The following is a 14,842-nucleotide window of genomic DNA, read 5'->3' as shown; positions in this document are numbered from 1 at the left end:
GCCAAGTGTGAACACACCCTAACTGTTTAATGCTAGCTGAATAAAAGCACATCTGGCACCAACATTTAAACTTTATCGCCTCCTGTCTGGAGTACTGAGGTTTATAACCTCCACAGTAACAGGAATGTGTTGTGATTTGTGTACTTCAATAAAGTATGTAATAATCATCACTTCACTGTACATTATGTTTCCAGCTACATCAGCCGACCGCTTTTATCGCATAGACAAGGCTCAGGTATGATGAGACAGTAGTACACATAATAATATGTATAGAAAATTAAAAAGATATTGGAAGCTGCATAATGTGCACTTGTAATGTGTGTACATACAGGAGCATCTTCACTTTGTGACTGAAATATGCCAGGATGAGGTTTTCATCCTGGACCACGAGGCCCCAGCGGTGAGCCAGGTTCGAGCTCCTGGAATGCCCGATGTGGTGGTGGAACCCAGTTCCAGGTGTGAATCATCCATTCCTTATTTTTCCGTACTTTCCTTTCGGTTTTATACCTCACTGCTCTGTGCAATTGCATGAACAAAGCTTACATTTGATTTTTTTGCTCTCGTTTCCTTATTGCAGTGTTCCCCTGACCTCAGATGAACAAGGTACAGTACAAACACAAGTATTTCTTTGAAGTGGTAGAGAGACAGGAAGCATTTAGAAATTATGTTTAACTCAGGGAGGTTTTCCTGTCAGAAGTCATGGGATATGTGATTGTTACACATGTTACACAGATACATGGTTGTTACTGACAAAATCTCAATGTTTTTTTAGCTCTATTGTCAGCTGCTGTTAAAGGAGACCTGTCTGCGGTGAGTTTTTATTTGATTTGAATCATTCTTTTTTTTTTTTTTAACTGAAAGTGAAAGAGTTTTCTAGAAGTGTGTTATCCCTCATGAGTCATCAGGGTGGTGCACAACAACACATGATGCAGTGTAACTTGCGCAACCAGTAAAACTTCTGCGAAAAACCAGTGTTTATTTGTATGATTCAAAAGCATGCTCTCTCATATGCTCTTGACTCATGATCTGACCCATGTTTAACAGATGCCGGGCTCCTGCGGCAGCGGGGTCAGTCTGTTGGTTCGGGACTCTATGGGCTGCACCGCTCTACACTTAGCCGCCCATCACGGTCACACGGAGGTTGTGAGTTTCATTCTAGAGCACGGTGAGTGTTGGAACGAGCACCTGGACACGCACCCTCCTGTGTTTGTGTAATCAGGGTTCAAAGTTTATGTTACATGCTCAACTGGGAGGGAAGGGAGTTTTTTTCCCATTGAGATGCCATCACATGTCTAAGAGAACCAAAACCAAAGCCAGTTAGGAGTTAATATCCATTTCTAAATAAATCATGGGCACAAAAGGTATCTGGACACTTAATGGATGAAAAGTGTTATGTTAAAATATTATGTTTTTTTCTTTTCTTTTTTTTTTTAAAGAAAGAAAGTACAGGCACACTTTTAAAACAAAAACCTTTAAATGTCAAGTGACATTTTTAAATATGACCTAAATGTCAAGATAGTTTTTGGAAAATAAAATAACATTTTAAATATGTATTAAATGTCGAAATAGTTTTTGGGGCATCAAAAAAATGTTTTAATAAGTAAATACTAATTTATTTTCTATTATATCCATATATATATATATATTAGGATTCACCTAAATGAAAATTCTGGGCCAAAAACCGAAACTGAAACCGAAAATGAAACTGCACAAATAATTCGATTATTTTTAGATTTTAGATTTTTTTTTTTTTTTACTTCTATTTAACACAAAATTTGGACAGAAAATAGGGCTACATTAGAATAATATTAAATATCAATATATTAATATCAGTATATTATTAGTGGAACACTGAGCAGTCGCTTTGAAGTTGGAGCTGCTCGTAAGTTACAAAACATGGTGTGCCAGAGTGAAACCCTATCACTGAACGCGGAGGGGCGGGGCGGCATATATTCGGCTTATATTTTCTGCCTTTTTACTCTTTCGGCCATAAACCGAAAATGCTGATAATTTTCGGCGGCTGGAACTTCGATGCATCCCATATATATATATATCTATCACAAGGCTGGGCAAGTCAGGACTAGATATGGCAGGGCAGGACATATGGGGTGCATACGATGACGGTCAAGCACAGGACTGCAAACACAAGGAGAATAAATAGGGAGAGCATGTGGTTACACCACACATAAAAAGAAGAGCACATGGCCAGAGATCACACGATGACATAAAAAGCCACATGTTCACACAAAACGTAACATGAAAGCACGCAAACCGCGTTCTACATAGAACACGGCAACACAAGAACGCTCAACAATTGAAAACATAAACCGGGCACTCTACAAAACAAAACGAGAGATGAGTGCACAGAAAGTGAATTAACACTCAACGTATAAGAAACTAGGATAGGCTCCAGCCCTATACTGTACATATAAAAATCTCTTCTCACTCACATGCAGTCTCTGTTTCTTTCAGGGTCAAAGCTGATGTTGGATTTAACTGAGAGAGACACGTACGTAGTTGTGGTTTGATCTACTTATTTGCGTGATAGAACCGGTCATTTCCTGTAAACAGTCCTTTCATTTGTCCTGACTTCTGTTTTTTTCCAGAGGCGACACCGCATTGCACAAAGCAGCATCCCAGCAGCACCGTGAGGTATGCAGACGTCTGCTGGAGGCTGGGGCTTCCCTTAGCAAAACAAACTTCCTGGTAAAAAATCTCCTCGTTTCCTCTTCCTTTCTAGTCTAGATTGTGGAAGAATAGTAGCACTAGTGTGTACTAGTTTATAAACACAACTATTTCCCTTTTAGGGAAAAACTCCCAAGGATTGTGCCCTGGATACCGGGAACTTGGAGTTGGCGTCCCTCATGGAGAGCCAGCCGGTAGATGAGCCCGTGGCACACGAGGATCTGGAGACGGCTGTATGAACGGGCTCACGCGCTTAGTGTTAGGAAGAAATGTACCCACAGAAAGTGGCTGTCGGCACTCCTCCACGCGCCTCAAACTCGAACGAGAGAGCTTGAGGGGGGGGAAGAGAAAGAGAGGTGTATCCAGAGCGCCCCGGGCTAAGAAAGTCCTCGGCGAACAGGAAAATGTCTAGCTGTTGTTTTTCCACTGATGTCACTGTGGGTTTTTTTTTTACTGTAGGCTCTGACCTAGCATTTATTTATTGCTCTTATTTATTATAACTATTTATTCAAAGATGGATTGGGTTTTGCTTCGTCAAGAGTTAGGTTTAGAGACACAAAAGACGTTTAAACATGCTTTCGTGCATCATGATGTGTGCCAAAGACACACAGACAGGAAAAACACCATCTGCTCCTGAAGAGACTCGTCATTGGATCAGAGTTTGTTTGGAAGAGGATCTTCTTCCAGGGAGTTTTCAAAAGAGCTGCAGAGGTTTTAAGCTGGAACCCCAGTGGTTGATGATCGGAAATCTACATAACTACAGACTTTACACAATCTGTTTCCTCCTCATCTGTTTGTGTGCCGTTACAGTGGCGTGATTGTGAAATTATCTTATGACAACGAGAAAACATCTGAGCCATTTTCAATGCAATATGAATGGATGACATTTGTGCATTTATCTATTTAATATTACATTACATTAATGTTTCAAGACGAGCAAAGGAACCGGATGCGTTTTTTCCAGTGATGGCAGCAGATTTTTGGCTCCATTATAAAGGTTGCGTTTGACGACACTGGCCTGCGAGAAGAATGACTAAACCAAATGAACGCAAGAAAGACACTGACGAGAGTTGTGTGGAATTTCGAACTCTTCTGTAACATTACTTAGTCCTGTACCATGTCAAATCACTCACGACGGGAAATGCATGAAAACGGCTGCCTGTAGGATCACGCTGAGCCTCTGAGATCCATTTCCATATGAGTGATCTGCTGTGTCATCTTGTATTATCAGTTGAGATTTTAACACATTATTGTGCATGGAATTTTGTTACCTCTCTGGATGTTTCTACCCCTCAGTGATTATGTAATGAAATGGCATTATTTCTTTTTTTAATTTTTAAGTTATCTAAAAATTGTTCAGTGGTTGTATTTTGCTTTTTTTTAAATCTTTTAAAAGATGGGACTACTTGAATGTTTTAGTTTTTTCTAATTTCTAAATATCTATTTTAGGTGTGTATGAGGTCACGGGGTGAGTAGACATGGTGGAGATGTGAAATGTTGCGGGAATCATCCCTCCCATGTGGGAATTTTTCCTCATTAAAGGGCAGTCGGAAGGAAAGCACCAGTGTTTTGTGTGTTTTATGGAAAAGTCATTGATGTACCTGATGTTAAAGAAACTACTGTAAAAAATAAATAACATGCATTGTCTGCACTCTTGACTCAACTGATCCCAAGTATGAACATTTATCTTTCTCCCCCCTTTATTGCCCTAAATGCTGTAATACAGTATGTGCAAACTTAAAATAACCATTCATTCTCATTTACCATTTCAAGGGACTGTTTAAGCTCTTTTTAATGGATAGATCACCCAAAAATTAAAGTTTGTTCAAAGTTGACAACACACAAAAAAGTGCTTAGCATGACCATGTTCAGGATGCCCATTCCATGCAATGAAAGCATATAAAAATGTAGCCTTAGCCAATGAATTATGCACTATATTTCTAGTATTCAAAACTGAGAAAGTTAATATAAAGAGCTAATATAATATAAAGCATGTAATTTTGTAGTCTAAGCTGTATGATTAATAGTTATATGATCGAAATCAATGAATCATTTGGTTTGAATGAAACTTGTTGATTCATTGTGTGTGTATATATGAACGTGTGTTGAGTCACTACGTAATGACGCACTACGCAGTCAGTTTGGCTCCGCCCAGCGCGTATAATATATAGTGAAACTTTTTTCAATCCTCTGAAGCTTATCACAGGCTGAATACAACGAGTCATGTAAGTGTTTTAACTTTCACTATATTTATTCACATAGAGAAAACTTTAATAGTGACTGTCTCAGATTTTTGTCCTGTTTTTCGTAAAGATGATTAAGTACATTTGGTTCACACTTCCGTGACTTCAGTCCGGTTAGCTTAGATGTAGAAATATACGAGACTGCTCAAAACATTTTGTCATGAGTGATATTTAGATCTAAACTTATGGAAATGTCGGAAGTAAAAGGGAAACAAACGTTAAATGGAGTTAATGCATAGACAGTATATTATAAACGAGTTAATGGAGAAGTTTGACGAACATGCCCAGACACATTCACTCTATTTACACAGCGACCGTGAGGTCACTAATGAACCAAATCTACCTTAAATGTCATTTTCATGAATTAAACTTTTCATTTGATTGTAAAATTAAATGTAAGTTAAAGGAATATTCACGGTAAAATACGCTTAAGCTTTAGACCATCTATTGCAAGTGCATTAATGCATGTTTTAGTTCGTTTTTACAAACAGTTAATGTTAAAGTTAAATTAGAATACTACAACTAACTTAGCTCTTATGTTCAATTTAATTTCATCTTAACCTCATATGGTTCATTTAAGCTTCTGGTTGTTTATCTAAGAATTTGAGCGGAATTTATACTTTAAAAAATATAAGATATACTGTTACGGTTGGATTTTAAAAATGTTAAAAGTTAAATTAAGCCCCTGATTTGTAAGTTAAAGGTTTGCTCAGTAATGTTTCCTCATGGAAAGTTTTACAGATAAATAAATGAATAGGAATTTGAAAAATGATGTATATCCACATGAGCTGATGACTCCATTCATACCAGAAGCCTATAAAAATCAGTTTTACAGTACTTAATGTGGTGTGTTACACAATTATTAATACTGTTCAGTAAATGAAAGTTATACTGAGTGCACCACCTTTAAAGATTAGGTTGCACTCAACTTGCTGCTCCAAGTGTTTTGATGAAGTTTTGATAACTGACCAGGGCCCAGGAGCACAGCAATGGTGATGTCCAGATTCCTGCGGAGGACAGTCTGGAGTTCAGACTCCTTAAGTCGTACGCCCGCAAGAGACGACCCATGGACACCAGTCTCCAGCAGGACATCCCAGAGAGAGAGCCGTCTGAAAAACCCGGCAAAGCAAAGAGAATGCGCAAAAAGAAGAAATCGAGATTTTCTTTCTTTACAAAATGTATTAAACCCAAGACAGATGATACACCTGAACTACAGCAAGCAGTGCTAGGTGAGAGGGAAATATAATATTGACCTTCATATGTGTGTGTTTTTTTTATTATAAAACATTCTCTATGAAGTGAGATTTTGGAGATTCGAGCTTATGATGTGCTATCCTCTCTTCTTACAGATTCAGATGATGGGAAAGTGGATGAGATGGAAAACATTGTCAGTGAATTGACAGAGATATCAGATTCTGTGCACTTCACTACAAGTGATATAGAAACAGATAGTGATGGTGAGTTCAAGCTCATTCTTCTCTTTTGATTTCTATATCTGATCGAAGTTTTAGCGGTCACCGAGTTGCTTAATTCAGAGAAGATTGCAAACTGAACTTCTCATTCCTGAATCTGTTCTCTCAGCTGATGTTGTGCAAAGGCTGGTGGAGATCCTCAGAGTACATGGCGATGAGCTGGATGCAAAGGTCAGTGGAATGATGTAATTTAATGAGATGTTACACCTGACCACCAGGTGTCTCTGCAAACACAGTTACCTGAATTTTAATGCCGTCCATTGTGCCTATTTTATAATACATCATGTTTTTCTATACCATTATTTACATAACAGTTGATTCCAAAAGTCTACAAACAACATTAATAATCAGAGGTGGACAGTAACAAAGTACATTTACTTGAGTACTGTACTTAAAGGGTTAGTTCACCCAAAAATGAAAATTCTGTCAGTAATTACTCACCCTCATGTTGTTCCAACCGCGTAAGACCTTCGTTCATCTTCGGAACATAAATTAAGATATTTTTGATTAAATCTGAGAGCTGTCTCACTCCTCCATAGGCTTTTAAGTGATTGAAACTTGCTGGCCCAGAAAAGTTATTAAAGAGATCGTTAATATAGTCCAAGTGACTACAGTGGTTCAATCTTAAGAATACTTTTTGTGCGCAAAAACAAACAAAAATAACGACTTTATTCCACTTTTCATTTCCTTCTCTCTGGGCCTCTAGTTGGTTAACGTAGTGTTTTTGCGCTGCGCGTCTGTGTTACACGTCATCACGCAGGCTCACAATTGGCCGAAGCTGGTCATGTGTGTGATGCGTGATGACGTGCAAAAACACTACGAGGCCCAGAGAGAAGGAAATGAATAGTGGAATAAAGTCGTTATTTTTGTTTGTTTTTGCGCACAAAAAGTATTCTCGTCGCTTGATAAACTTAAGATTGAGCCACTGTAGTCACTTGGACTATATTAACGATCTCTTTAATAACTTTTCTGGGCCAGCAAGTTTCGGTCCCTTAGAAGTCTATGGAGGAGTGATCAGCTCTCAGATTTCATCAAAAATATCTTAATTTGTGTTCCGAAGATGAACGAAGGTCTTACGCGGTTGGAACAACATGAGGGTGAGTAATTACTGACAGAATTTTCATTTTTGGGTGAACTAACCCTTTAAGTACACTTTTTGAGTATCTGTACTTTACTTGAGTATTATTTTTTCTGGAAACCTTTTACTTTAACTTCACTACGTTTGAAAGACAAATATCGTACTTTTTACTCCACTACAATTCTGTCAGGTCCTTGAGTAGAAAGTAGTAATGTCAGTCAGGGGATGATTTTGGTTGCAGGGACCCACAGGGGTTGCATTTTTGCAGGGGTTGCATTTTGGCTAGAAATGAAAGTCGGATTGACGTCAGAAACCAACTGATGTTAGTTTCTGACGTCAACACGATTTCCGTTTTCAACCACAATACAACGCCTGTCCAACGTTAGAGATTAATATCAATCTGGCGTTGGATTCTGACATCAACCTGAAAACATTGTGGACGTTATTGAGTGCACTTATTCAATCTCACATTCAATCCCACTACTGGAACTGTGTTCTAGAAATAAATTTGATATTGATATGAGGGTAGGCATAGATTCAGAGGCATAAGGTACTGTAAGTATTACACAACAATGCAACAATAATAAAACAATGCATTGAAATTTACTTTTGATACTCAAGTACTTTTAAAAACAAGTACTTCTGTTCTTTTACTTAAGTAAAAATCGGTCTTTACAACTTTTACTTGTAACGGAGTAATATTTGACCAGTAGTATCTGTACTTTCATTCAAGTAAGGAAGTTGTGTACCTTGTCCACCTCTGTTAATAATAAAAAATTATAATTCATGTCAATGTTTCAAGTTAACTTTTTACTGTGCTGTTGATATACTTTGTAATGGGGAAAACTGAATTGAACTGCACAATGGAGGTCTTTTTACTATCTGTAAAATACTTTGACTTTGTAATATCCGTAATAGACTTTACATTTGAACAATCATTATATAAAAAATATATATGTCACATCAGCAAAAAAGTGTAAAATCAATGGAGCGTGTCTGTTGGTTGCAAAGCTTAATCTTTAAACATCATTTTGATATTACAAAAAAAGATGGTGAGTTTGTCAACTGTTAAAGACAAACTGATTTTGACAATATCACTATTTTGCCTCAATTTCAATGGCAGGCCTTGTCTGGCTAACCAAATGTTATTTTTCTTGATTAGGTTAACCTCATTTTAATATTTATTTACATTTATTATTTATTAACAGCTTCAGTTGCTCTTTGTCCGTTATTGTCAATGTTTGTGGTGGTTGTTTTTCTGAGATTGCGACTGATGCACATAGATCCTGCTTTATCATTCCTGCTGCAACCAACACTGTGAAAAAATATTGATAGATAGATATAAATAACATACTAAATGTAAACATATCTTCTGTTTTATCTCTGAACCTCTGCTGCAGATTAAGAAAGACAAGGTCTTATATGAAACGCTGCAGTCCTCTTTCAAGTATGGCTTCTTCAAGAAAGTGATGGATGCTTTCTGTAGAAGTGTCACCTCAGAACTGCCAACAGAACAGGAAGACCAGAAAGTTGACGTGGCTCTGATTTGTGAAGCCACCAGTCAGCTCTACGGCGTCAACTACCATCCGATGAACCGTGTGCTGGGCTTCGGTGCCACGTATCTAAAGGAAAATTACTCCAACTGGATTAGCAGAAACATGCATGTAGGCAATGTAAGTATCTCAATGACATCTGGCCTAATAACACATGCAAAAACAGGATGAATCTTTAGTCACAGTGCCATTTTCCCTCTCACAGGGAGAAGTTGGAGATGAATCCAACGAGGAAGTCCAGTGAGCTGACGAGATGTTCTCCTCACATTACAGACGTCTTTCTCAGGGGCACAGTCACTTTATACACGAGAAAAGGGAGATTTTCTAGTGTACCAGCAGGGATCCAGTACTTTTTCTTCACTAGGTCCTCCGAACAACTGAGGCCAAAAAAGAGGAAATAGTTTAAAACATCACTAAGAGTGCGATGGATACTGTCTTAAAACATTACATGAACTTTATGCTTTGAAAATCAGGATGATACATCATTACTGATTGTAGCATTACTATAATAATATCAGTACATTACTTAGCTGTACTAGTAAACTTTTTTTATTTATTTAATGAGACGCTCAAATCTTTTTGTTAAAACTGTTCTGAAATGAAAATGTATCAGGTATTTTAGCGTCTAGAATGAAAGGATTAGGATAGGAAAAATGTTTTGCTTAAATAATTGTATTTTGTTCAATGTTATATTAAACAACTTGGACAATTTCTCAGTCATTTTGTCTGTTTTCTTTACTACACTATATGAGGTTGTAAAAATATGTGGAAGAACTTTTATAAATAATAGGCTTATCTTTCCAGGAGTGTTTGTGATGATATGTGTGTCTGCATACTTTTAGCCATATACATAGAGTATTTTATCAGTGAAAGGTCATTGATTAACCTCTAGGTTTGAATGTTATATTTTTTTAATTAAATATAGTTTATATTAAAGTTGTTTTTGTCATTTTTATTTACATTTAGTGCATATAATAGTGCATCAAGTCAAACTAAATGAAATCGAGCAATGTTTTCTTGTAAACTATAGCTGAAGTAAAGTAGGTTTAAGTTTTATTTTAGCTAAAGTTTATTTATTTTTAGTTTATTTTATCATAACTAATTGTATGGTTTTAGTTAACTATAATCTTGCTTCCAATAAACTGATTTGATCTACTAACTGTGGGTGTCTGCGCGAGTGCGCGCGCACGCATCTTGCGCGCAGCTCAGGTGAAACATGAGACGCGCTCCGTGCACCTGTCTTACCTGCTTGAGCACCAGTCCTCCGTCTTAGAGAACCTCGGTGAAATTCTCTCGAAGCCTGAGAAATGTCTCATCGCAAACCTCCAAGAACCGGCTTCTTAGATCTACAGGTATTTCTGTGTTTCCTATGGCATGATGCATCACAGTAGGAAGTACTCGCCACCGCGCCACTGCGTCGTCGGGACGCCTCTAGTTGTGCCTCAGCTGAACCGATTACCGACCTTTCGGGTGGAAGAAGGTAACCCGATGGAGAAGAATTCACCGAAAGCCAAATCCAGAATGCGCAACGCGAAGGTGAAGGCGGTGAAGAGAGCTCCGTCTCCCCAAAGACCACGCGTCTCTCCAAAACCCGTTCAAAGCGGCGCGCTACCGAAGGTGGCGGAGAACGGTGGAGCCGGACAGCGGTCTCGAAAGAGGGGCTTCAAACCCCCAGATGTGAGGACGATATTCGACCCACGCGTAAAAGTGGAGAGAGGAGAAGGACACTCGTTTTGTGAGGACGCGACGCACGCTTGGTGCGATGTGTGTTGCAGGTATATCTTTCAAGGTGGCTTGATGTGCACAGGTGAGAACTTTAAATTAGACTTCAACAGATTTGACCATTATATGTATACAGAGAGGTAGTCAATGTCAAACAATGTTTTTTTAGCATATTAGTCTAGACAAGGTCAATTCATCACTATTGTACTGTTGATCCAAGGGGAATGACTGTGTCAGTTAATGTATTGTAAGTTACTTTTGGATAAAAGTGGCAGCTAAATGGAATTATATTATAGGCCTAATTTCATAAATCATAAACTCATAACTGCATGTTCTTGACCTTCCTCACATACCACACACACTCATCTACAGGCATGTGGACGGACTGGTTTGGGTTTATAAATTCACTGAGTTGCACCTTCGGCACCCACATTTAGTTTACGGTACATGTCACAAATATGTCTACTAATCATACATGACAATGCGGAAGTCAGGCCTGTACATGTACTCATAATTCATTTGATCAAATCTAAAGCTCTAAGTTATAGGCACACTGAACATTTGCACCTGGAATGGTCACTGGCAGTGGCGAATGACATTTTCATCCCTGAATGAAAGCCTTGCATTGTTTTCAATAGTGAAAATATTTCTAAAAATCATATGCAAAGCATTATCTGCTTCTACCCGCAACCGAATTTGTATTGTAAATTTTGTAATCTCATAAGAAAGTATGATCATAGAGCTGGCTAGCAGTGAATTGCAAGTGTATTTTTGATTAAAATGACCTAAATGTCCCCCAATTCATTGTCTTTAATATGGCTCTATGTGTCACTTGTCTGAGCTGCAATTGTGCAGAGGTTGTCCATTCACAAGTGCTAACTCAAATGGAACAACTGGACAAAGGTAACTTTCACTGAGTCTTCTTGCTGCTTGGCTTGAGTGATCAGGTAATTGAAAGAGAGAGCTCTGGCTCGGCTGATTAGGTTGAAAGCCTGTTTTTTCGAGCTGCCATCCAATTTTCACTCTGCCCTCTCATGTCAACTAGCCTTTCATTTTGATATTAGAACATTTTAAGTGGCCACTTACAGATCCTGTAATATGTGGGCAGAGAAAGCGTTCACTAACTGTATTATGTGAGAGCAGTATCTGTTTTGATGGTGCCTGCCATGTTTTGATGGTTGTTAGATTTGTTTAGGCTTGTGTAGTGTTTATGTGGGTGCATTGATGTGGTTTATTGACCATGTTTACAGTAGAGTACATGAACATATATGTATATGGAGAGTACATGGACATAACTTGTGTTTTTGCCACTTTTAATATCAAGAATTAATTGAAATAGAGTTTTCTAATGGTCAGAATGACTTAATGAATCTTTAATGCAGTGATTCGGCCTATTATCTGTTTCTAGAGTAGCATCTGTGTTCTGTGGGATTTCATTCACTTCACTGCAAATAATAGTCTGTATGTAGTACAGTATACCCAAGCAAAAAGATCAACAAAGATGCCTTTTTTTCCACCTTTGTGGGTCTCACAACCTTTTTGGCCTTTCTAGTCCGACTGTATTGTGTCTTGCTATTTGACACCCACCTGTTCGCTCCCCTAATGTCCATCTGTCTGTTTGTGTAGCGGCAGTGACAGTGTGTCTAGAGAAGGCACACCGTCCTGTCACAGCATGGCTCACAATGGGCTTCCCCTCAGCCAGCTGACAGGGGAACAACTGCACACACATTGGGGCAGGGGGCGTCATGACAGGAGGCTTCAGTCGGTTAGGAGTTAGAAGCAGTGATGCAGGTTCAGTGCTGAACATATTTCAGCCAGTAAATGCTCAGGGGTTGAAGTGAGACTCGATGTTGTTCTGGTCGGGCAGTGAACTGTAAGTCATGGGTCTGAGGAAAGGGTTTGGAAGAACTTTAAGAAGACTTACTGGAATCCTCTATCGCCTTCCAAAAGTGATGCGGCGCTCCGGTCGACTGGAAGTTAGTCTGCTGTGGAAGTCATCCGGTGGGTCCACATCTCTTTGGCTTTTTTGTAGTTTTATCCTCAGGCAAACGGAAGTGAGGACAGATATTAGTGTCATTTCTAGTACAAACAATACTGACATTTTTGTCTTAAAAATGTAATTATTGTAATAAAAAGCAGGTTTTTTATTATTAATCTGTATGTGTTTAGTCAACTATTGGTATTGACTCTTTTGCATATGTGCGTGCATTTGCAAAACTCACCGTTATGATGCTAGGTTGCTGTGCATGGTTTCTAGATCATTGATATGAGGTCGATTACTGGCACAAGTTAAAAGAGGCATTCTCCAATGGAAATTATTTTAGGCCTAAACTTAAGCTGGTCTTCATTCAACTGAATCTAAACTGTGATGTTCAGCAGTGCCACAATAGCATAGCTAGCAATCTTACTGTGGTCTGAGATTGTTGGTCAAAGGGGGTGAATGAAGAATGAGAGAGAGAGAGAGAGAGAGAGAGAGAGAGAGAGAGAGAGAGAGAGTCTATTATTCAGCAGTCACCAACTTCTAGACAGTGATTGTTGTGGACTATTGTTGTTGTGTTTCTGTCTCAGTTGATGTAATGTTAACCTCACAGTTTTAAGGCACAAATGCAGTGCTAAGTAGCGCAATGCTAACAGCCACAGACTCCCACCGAGCAAACACAGACCAGAGCACTAAAAACATCCGCTCGGTGTCCCGCTGTGAAGGACAGAGCTGAGTCTAAACACCCCAGTGGGAAGAGGTTCACGATAACATGCCAAATAGTTTGTCAGTTTAACATCCATCGAATGAATGACTCAAGTAATGAAAACTGATCGCAAAAGAATGGAGTGTTTTCTTGACGTCTTGTCACAGGCAGGTGTTGTCGTGACCTCGGGACGGTGGTGTGTGTTGTTTCAGCGGTCTGATCTAATCCCAGCGTGGAGCCGAGCTGGAATGGAGACGAACAGAGAGCAACATGAGAATCTCTATTCTTACCTTGTTTCTAAAACAGCACGGACACAGACCGAAACAATAGTTATCTATGTCATCAAGGACAGGCTCGGCTACTTGTTTAGTCAAGATTTGCAAAGTTTCACAAACAGACTATTGTTTTGGGAGTCTGATATGAGAGAGACATTTGACAAGGAAATGGCACCATCAAAAATAAGCAACATCATATTGTTCCTTACATACCTCAAGTTCATTCTATTAAGTATATTTAAGTAAAGTTCAAGTACATCTTATGTAGTGAATATGTTAATATTAATGTACTAGTAGTATACTTGTAAGTGTACTATTTCAATAATGAGTCTAAACCACTTTTTAGTGTATAAAGTATACTTTTAAGTGTAACAGTAGTAAACTGAGTACACAACTGTTTGTTTTTACAAGTGAACTGTACTTTAAGTAGATTTAAAGTAAAATTTGAAGTTCCTACAAGAATTCACAAACTCAGAATTAGAAACAAATCTGTTTTCTTTATAAATCAATATTTTCAAACAGTGTAAGTTTGAGACATTATGTAAAACCGTATTTAATAGGCTACTCAATCAAAAGAGTACAAGCCAAATATACTTATTTATACTTTTAAGTATATTTCAATCAAAAGATTAAGTATACAATAGGCCAAATATAGTTTTCTGTCAGTATAAGTCAAGTATACTGAAGTGTCATTTTAAGGATGTTTCTGAGAAGTATAAAAAGTAGACTCAAAGTATACTTTCTTATTTTAATTTTAAAAGAGGTATACTTCTTTTTTTGTAAGGGTGACAAAGGGTGTCAGTTTGAGGGACATATTTTATCAAACACAAAAAGGGTTTACAAATGTTTTATGCTTTAACTTGCTGCTTCACCCTTTTTTTTTGTGAGGATGGAATAAGCATTATATGGAAAAGTGAAGTAAAATAAAAGCATTTGTGAAAAAAAGACACCTCCACCTGTCCAGAATAAACAAACACCTGGTTCATGCTCACGAACTGCCTGTACTGACACCAGAAGCTGCGTTTTCCTTTAATTACAGATCTTTACAGTATGTGTTTCTTTTCCTGGTTGTCAGAGTCAGTCACAGTCAGTTGCCGCATCTCAACTTGCAGACGTTTACCATGTACTAA

General features: G+C 38.2%; 3 protein-coding genes across 11 annotated transcripts in view; all 3 read left to right on the top strand.

Annotated features, from left to right (window-relative positions):
* dgki (diacylglycerol kinase, iota) overlaps positions 1-4,346 on the top strand; it is a 45,035-nt gene extending 40,689 nt beyond the window's left edge. For 7 of the 9 annotated variants that reach the window (XM_079869826.1, XM_079869827.1, XM_079869822.1 and 4 more), the window contains 8 exons: positions 195-235; positions 332-456; positions 578-603; positions 773-810; positions 1,045-1,165; positions 2,473-2,509; positions 2,607-2,706; positions 2,808-4,335. In XM_079869826.1, coding sequence (XP_079725952.1) covers positions 195-235; positions 332-456; positions 578-603; positions 773-810; positions 1,045-1,165; positions 2,473-2,509; positions 2,607-2,706; positions 2,808-2,924 — 605 coding nt within the window. In that variant the 3' untranslated portion in view covers positions 2,925-4,335. Of the gene's footprint in view, positions 1-194; positions 236-331; positions 457-577; positions 604-772; positions 811-1,044; positions 1,166-2,472; positions 2,510-2,606; positions 2,707-2,807 lie in introns of all 9 variants that reach the window. The other 2 variants (XM_079869828.1, XM_079869829.1) reach the window with 2 other exon arrangements.
* A 482-nt stretch (positions 4,347-4,828) lies between these two features.
* LOC307157181 (apoptosis facilitator Bcl-2-like protein 14) lies at positions 4,829-9,750 on the top strand. Its single transcript, XM_079869024.1, has 6 exons — positions 4,829-4,910; positions 5,901-6,157; positions 6,278-6,385; positions 6,510-6,571; positions 8,879-9,151; positions 9,237-9,750. Coding segments are annotated over exons 1-6 (741 nt in total). The 5' UTR covers positions 4,829-4,908; the 3' UTR covers positions 9,276-9,750.
* A 486-nt stretch (positions 9,751-10,236) lies between these two features.
* The window catches only part of rassf3 (Ras association domain family member 3), a 38,223-nt gene continuing 33,617 nt past the window's right edge, over positions 10,237-14,842 (top strand). The window contains exon 1 of the mRNA XM_079869022.1: positions 10,237-10,838. Within this exon, the coding sequence (XP_079725148.1) occupies positions 10,406-10,838 (433 nt within the window). The 5' untranslated portion in view covers positions 10,237-10,405. The remainder of the gene's footprint in view (positions 10,839-14,842) is intronic.

This window comes from Squalius cephalus (assembly GCF_949319135.1).
Source record: "Squalius cephalus genome assembly, chromosome: 4".
NCBI classification, from domain to species: Eukaryota; Metazoa; Chordata; class Actinopteri; order Cypriniformes; family Leuciscidae; genus Squalius; species Squalius cephalus.
The sequence above is the reverse complement of the archived record's forward strand: the minus strand, read 5'-3'. Positions and strand labels throughout refer to the sequence as shown.

Excerpts from the sequence above, each read along its gene's own strand:
- LOC307157181 (XM_079869024.1), top strand. Across the intron at positions 6,386-6,509 it reads TATAGAAACAGATAGTGATG|CTGATGTTGTGCAAAGGCTG; the intron begins GTGAGTTCAAGC and ends CTGTTCTCTCAG. Across the intron at positions 9,152-9,236 it reads GAAACATGCATGTAGGCAAT|GGAGAAGTTGGAGATGAATC; the intron begins GTAAGTATCTCA and ends TCCCTCTCACAG.